This window comes from Gambusia affinis, linkage group LG01 (genome assembly GCF_019740435.1).
Source record: "Gambusia affinis linkage group LG01, SWU_Gaff_1.0, whole genome shotgun sequence".
In the NCBI taxonomy this organism is placed as follows: Eukaryota; Metazoa; Chordata; class Actinopteri; order Cyprinodontiformes; family Poeciliidae; genus Gambusia; species Gambusia affinis.
In genome coordinates, this window is record NC_057868.1 from 41,056,763 (window position 1) to 41,081,004 (window position 24,242).

General features: G+C 48.2%; 1 protein-coding gene across 4 annotated transcripts; it reads left to right on the forward strand.

Annotated features, from left to right (window-relative positions):
* Positions 1-1,135: 1,135 nt before the first annotated feature.
* Positions 1,136-23,617, forward strand: LOC122836610 (myosin-7B-like). 4 transcript variants are annotated; one of them, XM_044126398.1, is made up of 48 exons: positions 1,136-1,182; positions 2,374-2,509; positions 2,770-2,968; positions 4,910-5,009; positions 6,175-6,278; positions 7,518-7,661; positions 7,738-7,894; positions 8,411-8,438; positions 8,598-8,691; positions 8,777-8,869; positions 8,953-9,016; positions 9,194-9,292; positions 10,075-10,178; positions 10,262-10,400; positions 10,791-10,909; positions 10,980-11,129; positions 11,652-11,822; positions 11,895-12,074; positions 13,739-13,871; positions 13,946-14,034; positions 14,507-14,594; positions 14,833-14,950; positions 15,594-15,717; positions 15,796-15,932; positions 16,124-16,294; positions 16,371-16,455; positions 16,588-16,830; positions 16,902-17,078; positions 17,457-17,602; positions 17,673-17,763; positions 17,838-17,995; positions 18,122-18,353; positions 18,431-18,557; positions 18,927-19,045; positions 19,125-19,321; positions 19,614-19,797; positions 19,871-20,036; positions 20,197-20,321; positions 20,396-20,511; positions 21,113-21,299; positions 21,361-21,570; positions 21,645-21,770; positions 21,845-21,935; positions 22,360-22,439; positions 22,729-22,833; positions 22,909-23,004; positions 23,233-23,376; positions 23,452-23,617. In XM_044126398.1, exons 4-48 carry the CDS (start codon positions 4,910-4,912, stop codon positions 23,461-23,463), a joined length of 5,823 nt encoding a protein of 1,940 aa, XP_043982333.1. In that variant the 5' UTR covers positions 1,136-1,182; positions 2,374-2,509; positions 2,770-2,968; the 3' UTR covers positions 23,464-23,617. The 4 variants fall into 4 exon arrangements, with proteins under 4 accessions (XP_043982333.1, XP_043982414.1, XP_043982257.1 ...); XM_044126479.1 differs by lacking the exons at positions 1,136-1,182; positions 2,374-2,509; positions 2,770-2,968 and adding an exon at positions 4,204-4,283; XM_044126322.1 differs by lacking the exons at positions 1,136-1,182; positions 2,374-2,509; positions 2,770-2,968 and adding an exon at positions 4,210-4,366.
* The last annotated feature ends 625 nt before the right edge of the window (positions 23,618-24,242 follow it).

A 24,242-nucleotide genomic window follows, 5' to 3' on the forward strand; every position in this document is an offset into this window, starting at 1 on the left:
TTCTTCATCGTGACGTCATCGACTTACTCTGGAGACGCCATTCTGGTTCACTTTTGGACTTCTTCTCTGGCTCTGACCGGTCCGGACCGCAGTCATTTGGACCGGAAGGCGCTCCAGCGGAGTCCGGTCCGGTCCGGTCCGTCAGCCGGGTTGAGGACAATAAGTCCAACAGAACCGCAGAGAGACGCCAGAGGAGCCCGGAGTTATTCTGGGAAGCAGCGACAGCTGCCGGCGGCCCGCTGGTCTGGGTTTAACTCGGCTTCACATCCAGCCAGGACACAGATCCGCTAAAAACCCTGAACTAAGCCTGTATGGAGCTGCTTTTGTTACAAAAACTAATTTTGATCAAAACATCCCAACAGATTTATAGTTTAATCAAAAGTTTCTTCATTCTAACCACCTTAAACGTTTTTACTTATTAATCTGCTCCAGTTTGGAAAATAATGTTGATAAAAAACCAAAGCAGTTTGATGAAAATGATTTCATTTATTAAGAAGACAAAGCGACCCAAACCGACCCTGAAACGACCCGTCCTTATCTCGGCTGCCGGGCCACTAACAGAACCAGACTGACGGCATGAAGCAGGAAAAGATGTTTAAGAAGCATCACAATCTGATGGGAGCAAAAACTGATGACATACAAAGAACATGTTTGAGTCTCACCAAATGTTATTTTTCTCCTGACTTTAAAAATCACGTCAAAATAAAAAAAAATTAAAATGTTGACAAATTTTCTTCTTTCTATTTTTTTCTTGAGAAAATGAAGAAAATGTTTACATCTTTTTGGTTTTCTTAATCCGTGAACGGCGAGAGGCTAAAGGACACACAAGCAGGGCCGGCCCAAAGCAAAAGCAAACTATGCAGCGCCTAGGGTTAGGCCCTGGGCCCCGGCCGGCCCTGAGGGCCCAGGGCCGCTAGAGGCCCCTCAGTGGAGCTGATTTTCTTTCTTTCTTTCTTTTTTTACCAACGATTTCTATATCAATATAATAATAAAACCATACAATTTCATTATGAAGTGATTTGTTTGAACAATAATACATATTTTATAATGTATGTAGAAATCATTATTTTATTGATAAAAAATAAAAAATTAATTGCTCTTGGTGCCCCCTGGTGGCCGCGGTAGGTACCGCACGCTTCGCGATAAGCTGTGATGAGCAGAGCGTCCAAACCACAGCTAAAGGTAAGAAAAGTTAGCAAAACAAAATGATTTATCCTTCAGGGAGAGACAAAGGAAAGAGGAAGAATAGAGAAACGCTCAGATAAAGGTTTGTTTCAATCTGATGTTTATCTGAAAGGTTTGTGAAGCTGCTAATAGAAACGTAGCCAGATTCATTCATGCTAGCGTGAGTTTTGACTTTACATGAGTTTGTTCTCCTGGTTGGTTCTGTACATTTCTGGTGGGGGTTTGGTTTTTGATAAAGTTTGATAACAAAAGTTCTCAATCTTTGACATTTTCTAGCAAAATGTTTTTACATCAGGCTGCATTAAGATGGAATACATACACAAATTCAAGACATTCTAAGATTAAATTAATTTATCTTAAGCATTATTCCAATAGCTAAAAATTTTATTCATACCAGGTGAGTCTTTCTCCCCTGAGAATGTGGACCGGTGCCGGTACCGGGTTGATTCTGAGCCTTCAAATGATTTTAACAGAAGTTTCACATAAGTTGATGTAAATATAATGTTTGTTTTAGGCACATAAAAGCTCAGCAGCAAACAACAAAACACCAACAGCAGCTTAGAGCAGCTCATCGGTGTATTAAGTTGGGCTGCACCGGTTGCAGTTTTCTGGCCGGTTACTGGTCTTTAAAAAGCCTGACCTGCTCAGGTCGATTTTGGCCGATATAAATTTTCCTCTGATACCAGATTTCTGCGTCTCGGATTATTTTCTGGATGATTTAGCAGTAAGGAGGGTTTTGAACTGTTTGTTTTGTGGATGTTATGGTTTTAATTCCAGAGCCACTCAGACCTTTTAATGTCTCAGATCTGCCTCCCAGTTGAGTCTGAAGCCGTTTTGGTTCAGAAGCTGCAGAAACTGATTCAAACTGCAGTAGCTTCCTCCTCTGCTGCAGCAGAGCAGCTTCAGCAGCGTTTGTGTCTGAACTGCAGCTGTTTGTGTCTCTCCTGGTTTTACTGCGACTTTTCCAGGGATTACAGAGAATCATCAGGAGTTACAGAGGAATGGTGACAAAACGGGGGGAAAATGTCAGACGCTGCGATGCCTGTCCAGCCGCTGACGGACGGAGCGCTGGGACAGCTGATGGGACCGCAGCGCTGGGACTGGGATTACTGGGATCTGTGCAGCATATGAGCCACACACCTGACCCGCTGAGCCTCCGCTCTTCATCCTGTCATTCATCATCCTCAGGCTCCAGATGTCTGCCGAACGTCCACAGGAGAAATCCCAGAATAATCCAGGGTTTGCACCAACAACCCCCTGAAACCAGCTGGATTTTCTGTCTGCCGCTGCAGAAGCCAGCCGGGATCAGTTCTGACCAGGCCGGGTAAAAATAACTCAGAGTTTAATTCAGCAGCAAGTTCCAATTAATAGCCTTTCAGTATTTATTCAACCAATAATTTGATCCTAAACTGAAGGCTTTCAAAAGTTCAAAAATGTTCCAATTAATCAGAAAGTTTCTCTAAATGTATGTTTATGTCAATAAAACAATTTTTAATTCTTCATTTATTCATGTAAGGATTAAAACATTAAAATGTCGACAAATCTAGAAACTAAAAAGGATTTCTAATAATTTTCTGGTAAAAGTTTCCATTTGGCTGATCGGGACAGAGGAGATGAAGGAAGAGCAGGGAGCAGGTGGACGTCTGACCTTATATGGCCGCCCAGTCAGACCAGTTCTCCCAGTGAGCCGCAGCGGAGGCGGTCACATGCTGGGAGCTTTTAAAGCCGAACAGCCGAACCAACATCAACCCTCAGAGAGGAAACGCTGCAGAGCTTCAGAAAGGTAGGAACAACCTGCTGCACTACGTTACCCAGCAGCCCCGGCGGCTGCTGTTGAGGTGAAACAACAAAAATCTGTTCTTTAACTGACAAAACAGTTAGATTGGAACTAGCTAAGCTAAATATTCCTAACTAAATAAGCTTATTAACTAAATATTTAGCTCCAACCTAAACATTTAGCTGGCTTTCTTATTAAATTTTTCATTTGAAACTGTGACATTAATACATAATGTGGTCAAAATGAACATAATTTATTCTTATGATTAGTTAAAATCCCACGTTCTTGCTGTTAGCCTGTAAATTTCCAAATAATATTTTCCAGTCAGAGACAGTTTGCTGGCAGTTTGCTTTGTGTGATTCTTTAATATTTGACTTATTGAATTAATTTTTAAGCTGATGGAAACAGATCTATCTGAAATAATCTGGGGGATAAATTCTATTTATCAGATGAAAAAGATTTTCAAGATTACGTTTTCTATTTTTGTGAAAATATTTTCTGTTTTATGTGTAAAAATCTGGAATAACTGCATGATTCCGTAAATAAGGCAACATCGCCCTCTAGTGAGGAACCTGCAGTACAGCAGGAGTCTGAATTCTCCGGGTGTTCAGTCAAACCTCCAGCAGCTGATGTGACGATCAGCTGAGTTTACCGCCAGGATTTATGAGACGGAAACTTGACCCGGCCGGTGTTCTGTCAGATAGCCATACATGTCAGAATAGCATACATATGGTAAGAGCGCATGCGCACGCATGCGCATTCTGCAGGAGGTCCGCCATATTGAGAGGAGTCGTCAGCTTGTCATACGCGAGAAGAGACACAATAAAAAGTAACTAAATAAATTAAATTTAATGCTGCTGCAGCTGCAGTAAACTACAAAACACGTCCTAAAACACGCCCTGTTTAAATTCACGTCCCCCACTTCCTTAATATTTTTGGGTTGGATAGCATGTCTGCTAACTTGGATAGCATGTATGAAAACGCAATTTTTACCCACACTGAAACTGGGGCAAAACCAGTGTTTCACTTTTGAAAAAAATCCTTATCTACGTCATGATTTTATGTTGCTGATTAAATAAAATCATATGGTAATGACAACGTATACATGTCTGAGCTAAGCGTATGACTATCTGACAACGTATGCTGAAACGTATCCAAACGTATGCTGATCTGACAGATATAGCCATCAGTTTGTCATACGCGTATGACGATCTGACAATGTATGCCTATCTGACAGAACACCGGTTCGTAAGCCCGGCCCGCCGCTCCGCTCCGGGTCCGGCCCTCAGGACTCACCGCCTGCTGGTGAAGAGGGACTCTGGTAAAATACTGAGGCTTTTATTCTGAAAGCTCGGGAGAAGATACGAAGAGCCGAATCTTTACTGTTTCCATTTCATCACAAATGTGAGAAAAGGTTTAATATTTCCTGAAAACAAGTTAAAATTCATCCTGATTCAGTTTTTACTTCACCAAACATAACACATGTGGCCAGTAGAGGGCGATATTGTTGTAAACATCGTTAATATTAGCATTTCAACGCTTTAGCATTAGCTTCCACTCATCCTTATGTTGGTGTTGGTGTAGCCCTTTAGTGTTAGCAGAATTGACGTTAGCTCAGTGTAGCTAATGTTTACGCTAGCCGTTTCTACCACTGGATAAAAATAAATCTGAAAAAATGACATATTCACACAAAGAAATTATGTCTACTTGGTTTAGTGAGTGATTATATTTCTAAATATAGGTCAGTTTTTATACATTTACATATAATTCGTTTCCTTTTATAATTGTCCATAAATTGAAATGTTTGAAAATAGAGACAAACGTAACTGATTTTTGTTATATTCTCATTATTCTTATTTTTTGTGATATTTCTAAACATCTGGACTCAAGCTAGACTCAGAAAGTTGATTTCAGAACTTCTTGGACTTTGCGTCTCCGTGTCCTCAGATGTCTCGTTTCCTGGACATGAAGGAGTTTGGAGAAGCGGCTCGTTATCTGCGCCTGTCCAACCTGGAGCAGCTGGCTGCCAGGGCCCAGGCCTTCGATGGTAAACACATCCGCATGCATCAGGCAGAACATTATGACCACAGTCCTGATGTGGGACGTGACGCCGGGTCAGCAGGACTCGTCAACTCGTCTGTCACAGCTCCCTGCAGATCCTGGATTTGATCAAAATCTGGAGAATTTAAACCCAAACCTATTCTGCAAGTTAAACCGTTTTGTGTCCTGGTATTGCCAAACGCAGGAGAACATGAGATGGAAAATACTCAGCGATCTGTAATTATTCCTAATAGTTTTGTGTTCTGATAAAAATGTAATTCAAATCCAGCAGATTGTTCTCTTTGAGCTGGAATGAGTCTGAATGAACCGGGTTCATTTTTCAGTCATATTTTCTCCATGTTAATCATTCATTTATACATGTAACAGTTTTAAGCTAAATATTTAGTTAGCAAGCTAAATAGTTAGCTAATATGCTAATTTGCTTGTCAATAAGTGGAAGTGGACCACAAACAGACCTGGGCCTTGCTAATCTTTATATAAACTTCTCACCAAATAACATTTACATTTAATAACATTTAGTCTGTGAACTAAATGCTTCGCTGAATATTTAGTTTTAAAGTGTGACATTTAAAAATGAATGAATAACTTGATTAATATAAACCACCATTTCTTTGATCTTATGACAATAAATAACCCAAATTATTGCTGCTCATCTTTAACTGAGTAACTTTAGAAATGGTCTAAACCGGGGGCAGTCCTGGTTCTGGAGGTCCGGTGTCCTGCAGCTCTTAGAGTCTCTCTGGTCCAACAACCTGAACCCAACAGATGAATCTCCTCCTCAGTGAAGCCGGGTTCTCCGGAGAACCGGTCGGGTTCTCCAGAGTCCTGCTGATGACCTCATTATTGGACTCAGGTGTGATGAAGTGGAGACACATCTAAAGGTCGCAGGAGACCGGACCTCTGGCCCTCTGGCCCTCCAGGACCAGGAGTTAACCACCCCTGCTCTACACGCCTCTGTAGAATATCTGATGCTTTAAATGTAAAAACACATAACCAGTAATATTTTTTTTGCCTGAGGGACTGGAGCTTAACAACATTATGACCATTTGACCTGCCAGTGGTCATAATGTTTTGCCAGTGGTCATAATGTTTTGCCAGTGGTCATAATGTTTTGCCTGGTATCTGATGCATGCAGATCTAAACTCTTCCAGGGACGAAGCGCGTCTGGCTGCCGGATGAAGCTGAAGCGTACATCGAAGTGGAGGTCAGAGAGCTGAACGGAGACAAAACGGCGGTGGAGACCAGAGACGGACGGGTTAGCTAACGCTACGCTACAGTTAGCCCAGCTAGCTCAATACTTAAAATTATTTAGGAAAAACTGAGCTTGGGTGCTTAAAGCTGGAGTATGAAACTTTTATAAAGAATATTCTGGTTATAAATGTGTAGAAACTGTCACCTTGTTGTGACAGTTTAATATGAAGCAGAAATAAATTGAGCTCTTCTTCGTTCACCTGATGCTAACTGGAAACAACCAATCAGAGCCAGGAGACCGGTCTTAGCGTTGTCAATCATGCCTGTGTACGTGCCATTCACCCTGACCCACCTCTCTCTCCGCTGTGCTACATCTTCTCCCCATCAGCAGTGAATGTTGTGAATGCTAAAGCTAGTTAGCATAGCCACTAACAACAATTAGCAGCGCATTCACAAGGTGATTGACAGCGCTAAGCCCTCCCTACTGGCTCTGATTGGTTGTTTTTGGAGGGATCAGTGCATTTCTTTACACGGTAATAATATTGTTGATGTTTTCACAGATTATCACCATGGTGACAGTTTTAACAAATAGAAGAAAAACATTTTTTAATAAAAGTTCATTAATGCACCTTTAAGTCAAAGTGCTTCTGTTTTTATCTCAGAAGGTCAAAGGTCAGAAAAACCTTCAGAGAATCAGATTTTCCTGATTTAAATGTCCAGCAGCACAGCATTGATTATTTAGTTTGTGTGATTTAAACTCTACACCTGGAAAACCTGCAGCAACAAGTCCTGCCCACACAAACTGGTCATCAGATAGAAACCCAGACTCTGCCGAGTCCAACAGAACCAGGATCACCATGGATCACTGAACCGGCAGCCAAAGAAAAAAAAAACAAACGGCTAATTTCACAAAACTAAAACCATAAATTCAGACCTGCCATGTTGAGTGTCTCAGTCATGTTACAGTAAATGTTTCCACTCAGGTCCAATAATCCCTGGTTCTGTCACACTGACGTGGTTTCTCACTATTTTCAAGTTTTCTGTCTCCATGGATACCGGCTATATACTCAAACTATCAACCCTAACCCTGGTTCTGGACCCGGTCCTGTATCTGGTCCTGGTTCTGGTTCTGGACCCGGTTCTGGTTCTGGTCCTGTATCTGGTCCTGGTTCTGGTTCTGGTCCTGGTCCTGGACCTGGTTCTGGTCCTGGTTCTGGTTCTGGTCCTGGTCCTGTATCTGGTCCTGGTTCTGGTTCTGGACCCGGTCCAGACCCAGCCGTCCTGACGATCTGCTCTGTTTCAGTTCCTGGTGGTTAAAGAAAGCGAGCTGCAGCCGATGAACCCGCCGAAGTTCGACCTGCTGGAGGACATGGCCATGCTGACGCAGCTGAACGAGGCGTCGGTTCTCTTCAACCTGCGGAGGCGCTACAGCATGTGGATGATCTATGCAAGTATCACAGGAAGCTTCTGGAGCCTGACCTCAGGAAACCGCTTCCTCTCACCCTCATCGCTCTGCGCTGCAGACCTACTCCGGCCTCTTCTGCCTGGCGGTCAATCCCTACAAATGGCTGCCGGTTTACTTGTCGCCGGTGGTTACGGCTTACAAAGGGAGGCGCCGAGTGGACACGCCCCCCCACATCTACGCCATGGCTGACAACGCCTACAGCGACCTGCTGAAGAGTGAGTCACTGTGACCGGAGGCTGACCCGTTTCATTCAAAACGCCGACTTCAGCTGCAGGCGCCGTCTGTAAAGTTACACAAACATCAACGCCAGTCGTTTGGCTTGAAACTAACTATTCAGTTAGGAATCTCTAAATTAAATTATGTTAGCAAATTAAGCATTCAGCTCAGTTTAGTTAGCCAGGGAAATATTTGGCTCCAAACAAACTGGTATCAAACTAAACATTTACTTTGGAAAGTAAATCAAATTTAGTTACATTTAGAAAGCTAAATGTTTGGCTCCAAACTAAATATTTAGTTAGAAAGCTCAATATTTAGTCTGTAAACTAAATATTTAGCTGTTGATGTAAGTTTTAATCTGCCTGTAACTCTGCGGACGGCAGCGCTAACTCACCAGGTTCTGGTTCCGGCTCATCATCACATCCGAACAAAATACAGAAAACAATAACTGCTAAACCCAAACTATCGAAAGGTTTTCCAGGTTTCTTCATTCCAGGTTTAACTTCCCTCCACAGATCGGGAGAACCAGTCGATGCTCATCACGTAAGTCCGAAAAAATATCAATAATTACGTAGAGCTGCAGTTTGTCCCTGTTTTTACATGTTGATGAAACTGTCACCATGGTGTCAGACAGAAAATCTGTGAATAAATAAATCCAGCTGCTCTGAATCTCTCTCTGAACCGGTTCTGGTTCTGTTCCAGAGGAGAGTCCGGAGCCGGAAAAACCGTCAACACCAAGAGAGTGATCCAGTACTTCGCCACCGTGGCGGCGCTGGGAGAGACCGTCAAGAGAGGAGTAAGACCGGTTCTGGTTTCGGTTCTGTTAACTGTTGGACTCTGGTTCTGGTTCTGTTAACGGTTCTGGTTCTGGTTCTGTCCAGCGCTCCCTGGAGGACCAGATCATCGAAGCCAACCCGGCCATGGAGGCGTTCGGAAACGCCAAAACGATCCGGAACGACAACTCGTCCCGCTTTGTGAGTGCAGCGATCTGATTGGCCAGAAGCTCCAGAGGGGCGGGACTGCTTGGCCTGTGACTGAATCTGATTGGACATTTCAGGGAAAGTTCATCAGGATCCATTTTGGTCCGACTGGGAGGCTGGCGTCTGCCGACATCGACATCTGTGAGTCGAATTGTTTTATCTAGACTCTTCAAAACATCCAGAGCATCAAGGCAACAAATTCAATGATTATTTTATGAAAAACTGATTTTCTTTGCAATTTCCAACACATTTTCTGCAGAATATCTTTAAACAAAAAACTGACAACAGAAAGACCAGCTTCCTGTGTTTTTCCTCCAGATCTCCTGGAAAAATCCAGAGTTGTGTTTCAGCAACCAGGAGAGAGAAGCTACCACATCTACTACCAGATCCTGTCCAATCACAAGCCAGAGCTGCAAGGTAACCACGCCCACCGCGATGACCTCATCAGACAGCTGGAATAATGCAGGAGGAAGCACAGACAGAGAGAACGACCTGCACAGAATCTGGAAAACCCTGCAGGACCGAGAACTGAAAAATTAACTGAATAATTGTATTAATAATAATAATCTGATTAAATCTTAACGAAAATCAAACGTAAATGACAATATCAGTTTGTATAAACATAAACGCTCCTGTTTGTATTTCTATAAATTCTTCAGTAAAGTTTTCATATCTGGTCCTTCTGTAAGATCTGCTCAATATGAGCATTTAAAAAACATTTTAAAAGTTATCCTGTTGGCTCAGCATGTTTTGCTGTTTACATGTTCATTTTCTGAACTAACGTCTTAAAATCATTTTGTTTCATCTAAATGTTTGAAAATTTTTAATGAATGCATTCTGCCTCATTTTTATAACTTTGCTTCAAACCCAACAAACCAGCTGGACGTTTTCTCCACATTAAAACCATTAAAAGCAGCAGAAAATCTTCTCAGATCTCACAGGATGTGTTTATGGAAACTGGAGATAGCATGCTAAAAAATTAGCTCATAAACTAAACATTTAACTCAAAGCTAAATATTTGGCATTATGGAAATGTTGGACCTGATTTTACATGTTGTAGCTGTGGCGCCCCCTGCTGTTTGGACCTGATTGTACTTGTTGCAGCTATGGCGCCCCCTGCTGTTTGGACCTGATTTTACATGTTGCAGCTGTGGCGCCCCCTGCTGTTTGGACCTGATTTTTCGGTCGATGTGTTGCAGACCTGCTGCTGGTGACCACCAACCCCTACGACTACCACTTGTGCTCCCAGGGCGTCACCACAGTGGAGGGCGTCAACGACGGCGAGGAGCTGAGTCTCACTGATGTAGGTGACCTTGGTGACCCCCGACCCGCCTCCTGTCTGCCCCCTGCTGGGGGATAATCTGTGGTTCCTGTCTGTCATGGCAGCGCGCCATGGACACTCTGGGATTCACTGCGGAGGAGAAGCTCGGCTGCTACAAACTTGTTGGAGCCATTATGCACTTTGGGAACATGAAGTTCAAGAAGAAGCAGAGAGAAGAGCAGGCTGAAGCCGACGGGACAGAAAGTAAGACGCTGGTTTCCTTCAGCAGACACAGCGAGCCTCAAACTAAATACTCAGATTAAACTAAAGTCTAAATATTTACCTCTAAAACAAACAACTACGAATTTAGTTTACAATCAAATTATAATATTTTTAAGGCTAAACTAAATATCTACCATTGAAATAAATATTTATTTAGTTTGTAAGCTAAATAATTAGTATAAATATTTACCTGTACAGAAAATATGTAGCTTTCTAGCTAACTACAGTGTAGACCCATGATGAATCCCTCAGTCCTGTTTTCTCTGGGAGCCTTGAAAACTAAAAGCTTCATATTAAGGGATTTCCTCCCTGGATCTTTCTGGATCTTTCTGGATCTTTCTGGAACTTTCTGGGTTTGTCTCGTGTTCCCAGGTGTTGACAAGGCGGCGTACCTGATGGGCATCAGCTCCTCGGAGCTGCTGAAAGGACTCCTGAACCCCAGAGTCAAAGTTGGAAACGAGTTCATAGTGAAAGGGCAGACAGTGGAGCAGGTGATCAGCAGATCCGGCCCAGATTCACGACGAAGTGGATTTAAAATGACCGCAGGATGTTTGTGTCCAGGTGAACTACGCAGTGGCAGCTCTGTCCAAAGCCACGTACGACCGAATGTTCAAGTGGCTGGTGGGGCGGATCAACTCGTCTTTGTACACCGCGCTGCCTCGTCAGTACTTCATCGGAGTCCTCGACATCGCTGGGTTCGAGATCTTCGAGGTAAAGAAGAAACAAGACCAAGAAACATTTAAAGGATCATGTTTTCAGGTTTTAATGTCTGCACTTAAAAATCAAATCAGAATCAGCAGATTTAGTTTGATTAAAAGAAACTGAAGTTTTTCTGAACCTGATTTGCATCCAAGGAGCCAACGATCCGAGTTTTCTCCTGAAACGGTCAGGAGGTCCAACTGACATGTGAACACAGTGTTTAGTAAAGAACAGCGGCTAGCTAAATAGTTAGCTGCACATTATTATAAACATCAGGTCCGTTAGCATGCTTTACCAATATGTTAATTAGCAGAAGCTAATGCTAAAGGGCTACATTCAGTCATGCTGATACCCTCCATCAGTGGTATGCACCGCTAACTGCGTTAGCCCTGAATCACTAGTCATAAACATCAGTTCCGCTATCGGTCCTAGCGCCAAAGAAATTAGCTATGGAACTAGCGCATCAGCAGAAGAGTCGCCCCACTGCTAAAGAGGCTTCCTGTTGGAGATCCATCATGTCTCCTTCTCCTGCAGCTCAACAGCTTCGAACAGCTGTGCATCAACTTCACCAACGAGAAGCTGCAGCAGTATTTCAACCACCACATGTTCATCCTGGAGCAGGAGGAGTACAACACCGAGGGGATAGAGTGGACCTTCATAGACTTCGGTCTGGACCTGCAGGCCTGCATCGACCTCATTGAGAGGGTGAGTCTGCTGGTCGCCTGGAGGAGGCGGGTCTACATGCAAACACTGAACTGCTGCTGTCTGTGTGTGAAGCCAATGGGAATCCTGTCCATCATGGAGGAGGAGTGCATGTTCCCCAAGGCCACGGACCACAGCCTGAAAACCAAACTGTTCGACCACCACCTGGGGAAATCCCCCAACTTCCAGCGCCCACGGCCCGACAAGAAGCACAAATACGAGACCCACTTTGAGCTGGTTCACTACGCGGGAGTGGTGGGTACCTGGTTCTGTTCTGGTCCTGTTGGTATCACTTCAGACCCAGAACTGGGCCTCCTGGTAGCTATCCCACCTGAGGCTGTCTGAAGGCAAGGGAGGATGGATGGATGGATGGATCGGAGAAATGGTTGGTTGATTGGTTGGATGGCTGGTTGGATGCTCGGCCCCTGGTTGGTTGGTTGGTTGGATGGCTGGTTGGATGCTCGGCCCCTGGTTGGTTGGTTGGTTGGTTGGTTGGATGTCTGGTTGGATGGCTGGTTGGATGCTCGGCCCCTGGTTGGTTGGTTGGTTGGTTGGTTGGTTGGTTGGATGGTTGGTTGGATGCTCGGCCCCTGGTTGGTTGGTTGGATGTCCGGTTGGATGTCTGGTTGGATGCTCGGCCTCTGGTTGGTTGGATGGCTGGTTGGATGCTCGGCCCCTGGTTGGTTGGTTGGATGGCTGGTTGGATGCTCGGCCCTTGGTTGGTTGGTTGGATGGTTGGTTGGATGCTCGGCCCCTGGTTGGTTGGTTGGATGTCTGGTTGGATGGCTGGTTGGATGCTCGGCCCCTGGTTGGTTGGTTGGTTGGATGGCTGGTTGGATGCTCGGCCCCTGGTTGGTTGGTTGGTTGGATGGCTGGTTGGATGCTCGGCCCCTGGTTGGTTGGTTGGTTGGTTGGTTGGTTGGTTGGATGGTTGGTTGGATGGTTGGTTGGATGGTTGGTTGGATGGCTGGTTGGTTGGTTGGTTGGATGGCTGGTTGGATGCTCGGCCCCTGGTTGGTTGGTTGGTTGGATGGTTGGATGGTTGGTTGGTTGGTTGGATGGCTGGTTGGATGCTCGGCCCCTGGTTGGTTGGTTGGTTGGATGGCTGGTTGGATGCTCGGCCCCTGGTTGGTTGGTTGGTTGGTTGGATGGCTGGTTGGATGCTCGGCCCCTGGTTGGTTGGTTGGTTGGATGGCTGGTTGGATGGTTGGTTGGATGCTCGGCCCCTGGTTGGTTGGTTGGTTGGTTGGTTGGTTGGATGTCTGGTTGGATGGCTGGTTGGATGCTCGGCCCCTGGTTGGTTGGTTGGATGGCTGGTTGGATGGTTGGTTGGATGCTCGGCCCCTGGTTGGTTGGTTGGTTGGATGCTCAACCCCTGGTTGGTTGGTTGGTTGGTTGGTTGGATGCTCAGCCCCTGGTTGGTTGGTTGGTTGGATGGTTGGTTGGTTGGATGGTCAGCCCCTGGTTGGTTGGTTGGTTGGTTGGTTGGATGGTTGGTTGGTTGGATGCTCAGCCCCTGGTTGGTTGGTTGGTTGGTTGGTTGGATGGTTGGTTGGATGCTCGGCCCCTGGTTGGTTGTTTGGATGTCTGGTTGGATGGTTGGTTGGTTGGTTGGTTGGTTGGATGCTCAGCCCCTGGTTGGTTGGTTGGTTGGATGGTTGGTTGGATGCTCGGCCCCTGGTTGGTTGGTTGGTTGGATGTCTGGTTGGATGGTTGGTTGGTTGGTTGGTTGGTTGGATGCTCGGCCCCTGGTTGGTTGGTTGGTTGGTTGGTTGGTTGGATGCTTGGCCCCTGGTTGGTTGGTTGGTTGGTTGGTTGGATGGTTGGTTGGATGCTCGGCCCCTGGTTGGTTGGTTGGTTGGATGGTTGGTTGGATGCTCGGCCCCTGGTTGCCCTGACTCCTGCTGCGTTGCCTGCAGGTTCCCTACAACATCTGCGGTTGGCTGGATAAGAACAGAGATCCTCTGAATGAGACGGTGGTCACTCTGTTCCAGAAATCCTCCAACAAGCTGATGGCCGGGCTCTTTGAGAACTACGTCTGCTCTGACTCAGGTACTGCAGCACCAAACTCACAAACCGCCGGGTTCCAGCAACAGGCAGCACCAAGCAGTCCGTTCTCCTGTTAGCAGCGGTGGCAGCTGGTGACCACAAGGGGGAGACCAAGCACCGGAAGAGGAAGGCTGCTTCTTTCCAGACAGTTTCACAGCTGCACAAGGTGAGTCAGAACGGCGTGAGGAAAGTTAGGAGGAGATGAAAGTCATGATGAAATGTTCAGTCTGTGTCACATCTTATCTGACACGTTTCATATTGTTGAGAAAATGTGCTGAGACATCACACTGACATTTAATGACAAAATCACAAGATAGTTTACAGGTTTCTCATTCATTATCATGAGGAGACGGATGATAACAGAATATATAAAAAACAAAATGGAGTCTGAAGGCTCCTTCCCTCTGGAGGAAGACAAATGTTTCATGAGACATGAGAGGATCTGTGGCTTCAGCTTCACTGTGAGGGACAAAGACGTCTGAGATCCGTCCGTCTGTCCGTCTCCTGAAGTCGTCTTTCATGTCACATTGATTCCTCTCTGCTCCAGTTTGGTTCCAGGAATCTGTTTTGTTTCTGGTTAAAGCAGGAAGTCGTATTTATTCACAGCGTAAAGTTTCCTTCTCTCTGCTTAACGGCAGGAAAACCTGAACAAGCTGATGGCCAACCTCCGCAGCACTCAGCCTCACTTTGTTCGCTGCATCATCCCGAACGAGACCAAGAGTCCAGGTATCCCAGTAACCAGGGTAACCAGTAACCAGGGAAACCATTCGGCAGGTTTGATGATGCTGCTGAAATGGTTCTGGGTACTTGGTCTTCCTGGTGAACGAGTGTTGGCCGTTTGGACGGGTGTGTCTGTGTGTGAGTGTGTGTGTGTGTCTGTGTCTGTGCGTGTAAGTGTGTGTGTGTGTGTGTGTGTGTGTGTGTGTCCCGCCTCCTGCTGAGGGGACCAGTCTGTGTCTCCCAGGTGTGATGGATCCCTTCCTGGTGCTCCACCAGCTCAGGTGTAACGGAGTCCTGGAGGGGATCCGGATTTGCCGGAAAGGCTTTCCCAACCGAATCGCTTACGCCGAATTTAAACAGCGGTGAGTCCCGAACTTTAACCCGACACAGGAACTCTGGGTCAAAGGTCAGAGCCGGTCCCCTGTGGTCTGGATGTAGCGGCCATCTTTAAAGCCCCCCAGGCTTTCAGAAGGGTTTTCTTCTTTGAACTTTGACCTTTTCACTCATTTTCACTCGGCTCTGAGCCATGAATGTCAGTGGATGATTTATGATATAACGTTTTATGACGTTTTATGACGTTATGTCATAAAACTGAGCAAAAACCCCTTTAAATGGCCTCCCTGTTACCATGGCAACTGCACATAAACACATTTGGCTGGAAGACAAAATGTCCCAGAAGTTGTTCCAGTAAATGATATATTGTTGTTCTGAGACCATTTCCTGTCACATAATGGTAATAATGGCAATAAGAACATTTTCAGAGATTAATAAAGTTTAAAACCTGACGAACATTTTAAACGTCCAAACAAAACAGAGACAACCAGAAACAAAATGATTCTTCAATAAAAGGACGAACTTGGACCAAAACATCAGACTGAAGAGGTTATCGTCCAATAAATCATGAAAAACCAATTTATTGTGTTTGTTTCCATTTGTGTTACTGTTTTGGATTTAAACTTGTTTTTGGTTTCACCTATAACATTTACCAGCTGGTTTTCCTGTCAGGTATCGGATCCTGAACCCGTCTGCGATCCCGGAGGACTCGTACATGGACAGCAGGAAGGCTGCAGAGAAGCTGCTGGGATCCCTGGACATCGACCACAACCAGTACAAGTTCGGACACACCAAGGTAGAAACCCCCCAGTTCCCAGTTTGACCCAAACGGATGATTCAGTCATTAACCCTCCTCTCCGTTTGCCCCCCTCAGGTTTTCTTTAAGGCGGGTTTGCTGGGCCAGCTGGAGGACATGAGGGACAGCCGTCTGTCCCGCATCATCACCACGGTTCAGGCCAAGAGCCGCGGGAAGCTGATGAGGATGGAACTTCAGGAGCTGAAGCTGAAGAGGTCAACATGGCCGCCATCAGTCTTCCTGCTCTGATACAGACGCTAACTTCCTGTTTCCTGCAGCAGCCATGTTGGAGAACAATGTTCAGTCATTCATGTGTAGAAGATCCAGGTTTTTCCTCAGACTCGGGCGGTTCTGGTAAAACCTGGACTGGACTGTGAAGCTGGATGTTTGTGGTTCTTCCTGTCAGGGACGCCTCCGCGGTGATCCAGTTCAACCTCAGGGCCTTCTTCTCGGTGCGCACCTGGCCGTGGATGATGCTGTTCTTTAAGCTCCGCCCCCTGCTGAAGAGCGCCCAGGTGGAGAAGGAGCTGGCTGCTCTGAAGGACGACTTCGCCAAGTTGAAGGAAGCGTTTGAACGGTCCGTCCCATGTTAGGATGAAACGTCTGGAGGACGTTCTCCTCAGTTCTCTGACCGCTGGGCTTTTCTTCATCAGGTCAGAGGTCAGGCGGCAGGAGGCCGAGCAGCGGCAGGTGGTTCTGGTCCAAGACAAGAAGGATCTGGCTCTGCAGCTGCAAGCTGTAAGAAACGCTGAGCCTTCAGTTTCACCTCCAAATCTTTATTCCTCCTTTAAACCAACCAGCTGCTGACGTCAAAACAGAAACAAACCTATTTCAAATATTAAGAGTCTGGATTTGAATCTTCCTTATCAGGAGCAGGACAACCTGATGGACGCAGAGGACCGCTGCAACCAGCTGATCCAGTCCAAAATCTCTCTGGAGTCCAAGCTGAAGGAGACGCAGGAGCGTCTGGAGGACGAAGAGGAGGCCGGCGCCAGCCTGACGTCCAAGAAGCGACGGCTGGAGGACGAGGTGCTGTCCCTGAAGAGAGACGTGGACGACCTGGAGATGACGCTGGCCAGAGTGGAGAAGGAGCGGCACGGCGTGGAGAACAAGGTGCGGCGCCTCGCAGCGTGTCGCTGCAGCTGCTGCGCTTCCCGCAGGCTGAAACTCTCCGCTGCCTGCAGGTGAAGAACCTGACCAACGAGATGGTCGTCATGGATGAATCCGTCGCGTCTCTGAGCAGAGAGAAAGCTGCTCTGCTGGAGGCTCACCAGCAGGTGCTGATCGACCTTCAGGCTCAGGAGGACAAGGTCAACATGCTGGCCAAGGTCAAAGCTCGTCTGGAGCAGCAGGTGGACAACGTAAGAAAAGTTCCTCTCAGCAGTGGTGGACAGCGCTAACCAGCAGGCTAACGGCTCCAACCCTGAGTCACCAATCAGTCCAGCTAATGCTAACGCAACAAACCAATGCAGTATTTAGTAGAAGCTAACGCTAACAAGCTGAAGCGCTAAATTCAGCAAAGTTCATTCCCACTTTATTCAAGTGAAAGTTTATTGAACAACTAAACACATCAGAGTTTAGAGTTTATCCAGAAAAACTGGTTTTGGTGAAACTAAACTTTAACGAAACCAACCAGTTTCAGCTGGTCTGAGAACTCAGATGGCACAGGAATGTTCCTGCCCATCTAAACCGTTGGTGGTTCATCTAGGCGACGCTGTGATGTCATATCCTCTTGGCAGGTTGAAACCTCCCTGGACCTGGAGAAGAAGACTCGGTGCGACCTGGAGCGAGTGAAGAAGAAGCTGGAGGGCGACTTGAAGCTCTCTGTGGACGCAGTGAAGGACCTGGAGAGCCAAAAGGAAAATCTGGAGGAGAGACTGAAGAAGTAAGATCAGCCTTTCGCTAAAGTAACCAGGCAAAAAGTAAAGTTTGTGATTCCCTGTACTCCTCCAAAGGAAGGACTCTGAGTTGGTTCAGTTCCATGAGAGGCTGGAGGACGAGCAGGCGCTGAGTGTCCAGCTTCAGAAGAAGATGAAGGAGCTGCAGGTGGGTCCCAGAACCAAAGGTTTCCGGATCCTCCTCTGGTCCTGGGCGCTTCACTGGTTTGGCTGCTCCTGCAGACCCGAATGGAGGAGCTGGAGGAGGCGCTGGAGGCGGAGCGGGCGTGTCGCCTCAAAGCCGAACGTCAGAGGAACGACGTCGCCACGGAGCTGGAGGAACTGGGAGAGAAGCTGGAGGAGGCAGGAGGAGCTTCAGCGGCTCAGGTGGCTCTAAGCAGGTAATTGACCTGCTGCCTGACAGGAAGGTCCAACCTGCAGGGTCCAGTAACAGATCTGCCACAGTCACAGCATGAAGGGAGCAAAACAAAACCTGTCTCAGTAACTTTAGTCCATTTGCTCAACAGGAAGCGAGAGGCGGACTTGCAAAAGATGCGGCGGGAGCTGGAGGAGGCGAGGCTTCACCACGAGGCCGTAGCTGCCAGTCTGAGGAGGAAGCACTCGGACTCGGTGGCGGAGCTCAGCGATCAGATCGACGCTCTGCAGAGAGCCAGACAGAAACTGGAGAAGGAAAAGACGGAGATCCGACTGGAGGCCGACGACCTGGCCGCCAGCGTGGAGCAGCTCGGCCGAGCCAAGGTGAACCAGAACTGTAACGTGGCCGGTTCGGTTCTGCTGCCTGCAGGTTGTCTGACTGACGCTCCTCACGGCTGCAGGGGACGGTGGAGAAAACCTGCCGGGCGTATGAGGACCAGCTGATCGACAGCCGGAGCAGAGCGGACGACCTGCAGAGGCAGCTGGCTGAGGTTTCTGCTCAGAAAGCCCGAGCTCTGACCCAAACTGGTAAAACCCAAACACAGGATGGACCGGATGGACGGCCGGCCAATCACACATCACCAAACTAAACTTTGACTGGACCGATGCTTTCAGGGAACAAACGTTCCCACTGCAGGATGGAGGCTTTTGTTAGAACAATTAGTATTTGTGTCAGTCTGTGGTTTAATTTAAGAGTTTGGTCTGAGATTATCTGGGATTATCTGAATTTATCTGGGATTATCTGGGATTATCTGAATTTATCTGGGATTATCTGGGATTATCTGGTGGGAACAGCAGCACTGAAACCAGAAGGTTTCTGGTCCACAGCTGAGTCTGAGGAAACTTTCTGTCCTGAAGGACTCAAATATAATCCCATCATTCCTGTTCTGTTCTCAGCTGAGTTTAGCCGCCGGTTAGAGGAGCAGGACGTCCTGATTGGTCAGCTGCAGCGCTCCAAGGTCAGCCTTGGCCAAGACACGGAGAATCTGAAGAAGCAACTGGAGGAAGACAGCAAGGTAACAGTGAACCCATCCTGTGCAAAGTTCTGCTCTTTCACTTGGAGACAACAGATGTTTCTCTCCATGTCCGCTGAAGGCCCGGGTGGCTCTGGCTCACGCCGTCCAGGCGTCCCGTCACGACTGCAGCCTGCTGAAGGAGCAGCTGGAGGAGGAGCAGGAAGCCAAAGCCGAACTGCAGAAGGCTTTGACTCGAGCCAACGGTCAGCTGGTCCAGTGGAGAGCCAAGTACGAGACAGAGGCTGTGCTGAAGATAGAGGAGCTGGAAGATGCAAAGTAAGAAGACACTGGTGGTTCCACTCCGACCCGACCCGACCCAAAGCGTCCGGGTTCTGAAGCTCAGACGTGTCCACTGCTGTAGCTCATGAGAGATTCTGTATCGATGGTTCAGAGGGATGGTGACGGTTCTGTGATCTCAGTTTCTACATCACTGAGGATTCTAGTCAAAGTTCTGCAGAACCCTGGACCGACCCTCAGTCCATCGCTCACACAGCCTGGGCCCGGCTGGCCGCGGTCTGAACCCAGAACCCTGTGCTGTACGTCTCAAAGGTCTGTCTGATGTTTGCAGGAAGAAGTTGGTTGTGAAACTGCAAAGTGCGGCTGAAGCCACGGCGGCGGCTCAGGCTCAGAGTTCCTCACTGGAGAAAACCAAGCAGCGCCTGCAGGCCGACGTCGACCAGCTGGCAGCTGAACTGCTGCGCTCCGACGCCGCCGCGCTGGCTCTGGACAAGAAGCAGCGAAACTTTGACAAGGTTGGTCCAGAAACAGAACCCGAGCCGACAAGCTGTAGAGGGGAAGTGGACCTGAGTGTGACGTGTGATGCAGCTGCTGAGCGACTGGAAGCTGAAGGAGGAGGAGCTTCAGGCGGAGCTGCAGGCGTCCCAGAGAGAGTCTGGCAGTCTGAGCACAGAGCTGTTCAGACTGAGGAGCAGCTATGAAGAGGCTCTGGATCATCTGGAGACGGAAAAACGGGAAAACAAAAACCTCCAAGGTACCCAGACCCGGGTCGACTGGACCGCCTGTAGTCTGATCAGAACCAGAGGATGTTTGTCCATCGATACACACACACACCTTACTGTTACTCCTGTCCACTCTCTGCTGAGCCGTCCTGCTATCAGAACCAAACGTCCCTCATTTCTGCCGTTTTCCAGAGGAAATCCTCGAGTTGAGCAACCAGATTGGAGAAGAAGGGAAAACCATCCACGAGCTGGAGAGAACCAAGAAGATCCTCCACATGGAGAAGAGTGACATCAGGGCTGCTCTGGAAGAGGCGGAGGTAAGAAACCTCCTCAGTCCAGGTACCTGTGGACTCACCTGAACGGCTGACTGGACCGGTTCCCCTCCAACCAGGGAACGCTGGAGCACGAGGAGAGCAAGAACCTGAGATTCCAGATGGAGCTGCAGCAGATTCGGAACGAGATCGAACGAAAGACTGCAGAGAAGGACGAAGAGATGGACACGCTCAGGTACCTGAAACAGCCAATCAGAAGCCTTCAAACTGCAGCTGGTGGCCCAGATCGGTTCTGGTAAGAAATGAACCCAAAGGCAGAGGAGCGTCGGGTCTGACAATGAGCCGGATCAGGACTGGATGGACAGTCTGTGCTGAGAGTCCATCCATCATCGGGTCAACATGAAGTTCAGAGTTTCTCGATCAGCCAGATTTTAAATGCAGAGGATGGAGAGAGTTCTGCACACCGAACAGAATCTGGAGGAAATGAGGAAATGAAACCTGAAGGTCAGCCTCTGGTTCTGGTCCAGATCCAGAATGAGCTGCTTTCACAAAACAGGGATCTGGTTTAGGCAGAACCAGTTCAGGGTGTTGGACTGGTTCTGGAAACTAATCCTGCATTTCCAGGGCAAACGGACCAATCAGGAACCGTTTCCTCTGCCTCACTGACGACCCAACCAGCGTCTCAACGGGTCAGAGGAAACGGCGGCGTGTCCAGAGTTTCTCTGAACGTGCCTTCAGTCCGCTGCTCTGACCCGATCTCCTCTGACCCGATGTCCTCTGACCCGGTCTCAGACAGGAAGTCTCTTGATCGGCGTTTTGGTGCTTTCCTCCTCCAGGCGGACCCACCAGCGCTCTCTGGACAGCACTCAGGCCCGGCTGGAGGCCGAGATCCGCGGTCGCAGCGAGGCGCTTCGTCTGAAGAAGAAGATGGAGTCGGACCTGAACGAGATGGAGGTCCAGTTGGCGCACGCCACCCGGCAGGCGGCGGAGAGCCAGAGGATCATCAGACACCTGCAGACACAGGTAATCCCACCGGATCAGGCGGGCAGCGGCACACACGGGTCATCACTTGGTTCTGCTGCAGGTCAAAGAGCAGCAGGTGGAGCTGGAGGACAAAGTCCAGGCGGCCAATCAGCTCCAGGAGCAGCTGGTTCTGTCGGAGCGCCGCGGCGCGCTGATGGCGGCGGAGGAGGCGGAGCTGAGAGCGGCGCTGGAGCAGAGCGACCGCGCCAGAAAGACGAGTGAAAACGAGCTGCTGGAGGCGGCAGAGAGAGTCGGCCTGCTCAGCACTCAGGTACCCTGCGGCCGACCTCTGACCCCTGGCCTCGCCGACCTCCAGACTTTGACCCGAGGCTTCCTGCGTTCCAGAACGCGGCTCTGCTGAACCAGAAGAGGAAGTTGGAGACGGACCTGTCTCTGCTGACCGGAGAGGTGGACGAGGCCGTGCAGGAGAGCCGCAGCGCCAGCGAGAAGGCCAAGAAGGCCATCACTGACGTCAGTCCTGACCTCTGACCCCGGGCTCAGTCAGAGTGTGGCGCTGTGGTTCCTGATCGTTGCTGTTCCTGCAGGCGGCGCTGATGGCCGAGGAGCTGAAGAAAGAGCAGGACAGCAGCAGCCAGCTGGAGCGGATGAAGAGGAACATGGAGGCCACAGTGAAAGGTCTGGAACCAGGCGAGAAGGTCTGGGACCAGGCGAGAAGGTCTGGAACCAGGCGAGAAGGTCTGGGGCCAGGCGAGAAGGTCTGGGACCAGGCGAGAAGGTCTGGGGCCAGGCGAGAAGGTCTGGGGCCAGGCGAGAAGGTCTGGGACCAGGCGAGAAGGTCTGGAACCAGGCAAGAAGGTCTGGGGCCAGGCGAGAAGGTGCTGCACATAAGAGTGATAAAATATTAACGTTGATGTTTGAGAACATCAAGGGATTAAAAAGTGTCTTCAGTAATTTAACCACAGAAACTAAACCTGTGATAAAAAAGACAAAGATCAAAGTGAAATTCTTTCATCTGATGAATTTGTGGCTGAATTAGTGATAATCTGTGCTGCAGATTATATTCCAGATTAGGCAGCTGAGTGGTGACTCACTCTGTCAGACCTGCAGGTGAAGCTGGACGAGGCGGAGCAGACGGCCCAGAGAGGAGGGAGGAAGCAGCTCCACAAGCTGGAGACCAGAGTGAGGAGAAGTTCTGCCGGTTCTGATCCGCTGAACCCAGAGGGATTCTGGGGGATCTGGGCTGAACCCAAACCAAACAACCTGCTGAGGATGAGGAGCTCCTGCTTGTAGTTTCAGAACCCAAACACATCGATGTCCTCAAACCCCAAAATGTTCTGCTTTTCATTTCTTTAGCAAATCAATCTGGATCAATAACCTTTTTATTTACAAAAACTCTTTAATTCAACAGAATAATGATTAAATAAAAGAATGTATTTGGTTCCAGTGTCTCAGTTTCTGCTGTTTGCAGGTCAGGGAGCTTCAGCTGGAGCTGCTGGAGGAGAGGAAGAGGAGCGATGAGTTTCAGAAGAGCCTTCGTCACTCTGAGAGGAGAGTGAAGGAGATGTCGCTGCAGGTCTGAGCCCCCGGCCGCCGCTGCTCTGGTTCTGGTTCTGTTGGGCCGCTGCTTCATTGGTTCTGTGTCCTGCAGTCGGAGGAGGACAGGAAGACTCTGCTGAGGATGCAGGAACTGATCGAGAAGCTTCAGGCCAAAGCCAAGAGCTACAAGAGACAGGCGGAGACCGCAGTGAGTGTCTGGACCGCTCAGACCCAGCGGAGCGCTTTTATTCTGAAACATCAGCAGCCGCCAGAAAAACACAAACAGCTGCATCACAGGAAAGGTCAAAGGTTATCTGTAGATCTGAAATAATGGTGGCCTTCAGAGTTACAAACAGAGTAAAACTTTTTCCCTCTGGGAGTTTTAACGTTTCCATCCGGTGGTTCATTCGGTGTCATTCCTCCATCTGTCCGCCAGGAGGAGCAGGTGAGCAACACCAGCGTCCGTTTCACAAAAATCCAACTGGAGCTGGACGACGCGGAGGAGAGAGCCGACATGGCCGAGACCACCGTGACCAAGCTGCGGCTCCGAACCCGCGAACCACGCGGCGCGCCGGTTCTGGTGGGTCCAGTCCGGTCCGGTCCGCGTTTCACATCTGATTATTATTTACTAACAGAATCGTTTGTTTTTCTGCAGATGAGCGACTGACGCGGCGGTTCCTCCACCAGCTGTGGACGTTTAATGTCTCAGATTAACTGGTTGTTGAGTTAAACGTGACCGGGTCGCTGTTTTCTCTCTGCTTTGGTTCGGTTTGGTTCGGTTTCCTGACTTTGTTTTTCAGTAATAAACCTTTATTATCGCTGTTTCACCTGTTTGGTTGGTTGGTTTGTGCTGCAGATCTCCTGCCTTCATCAGTCACACGAATCTGTTTTTAAAGTCACTTAGTTACAAATTATTGGGTTTATTTATCCCGACATGAGGGGGAAATGGAGTTCAGTCATTATTCCATCATGTTATACATTAACTTATGAATGTCACAATTTCAAAATAAATATTTAATTTCCCAAATAACATTTAGCTTGTTAAGTAAATTAAACTACTTAGCGCCAAAGTAAATGGACCGCTCAGACCCAGCGGAGCGCTTTTTTGGCTACAGGCTAAACATTTAGCTAACTCACAGCTACACATTTAGTTAGTTTGGAACTTAGTATTTTTGCTCTAAGCTAGCTAAATATTTAACCAAATAAACTTGGGCTGCGCAGTGGTGCAGTTGGTATCACTGTTACCTGGCACCTAGAAGGTCCTGGGTTCGATTCCCGGGTCTTTCTGCATGTTCTCTCTGGGTTCTCTGGCCCAAAATTCTCCTTAGGTCTCAGTGTGTGGTTGACCTGCAATGGACTGGTGACCTGTCGGTGACCCCGCCTCTTGCCCTTTGACCTCTGGAGAGGCACCAGCACCTCCTGACCCCAATGGGATAAGAGTGTCAG

Coding starts and splice junctions, on each gene's coding strand:
- LOC122836610 (XM_044126398.1), top strand. CDS start 4,910: ATGTCTCGTTTCCTGGACATGAAGGAGTTTGGAGAAGCGGCTCGTTAT. Junction 6,279..7,517: donor TGGAGACCAGAGACGGACGG/GTTAGCTAACGC, acceptor GCTCTGTTTCAG/TTCCTGGTGGTTAAAGAAAG. Junction 18,558..18,926: donor CCGAGCTCTGACCCAAACTG/GTAAAACCCAAA, acceptor TTCTGTTCTCAG/CTGAGTTTAGCCGCCGGTTA.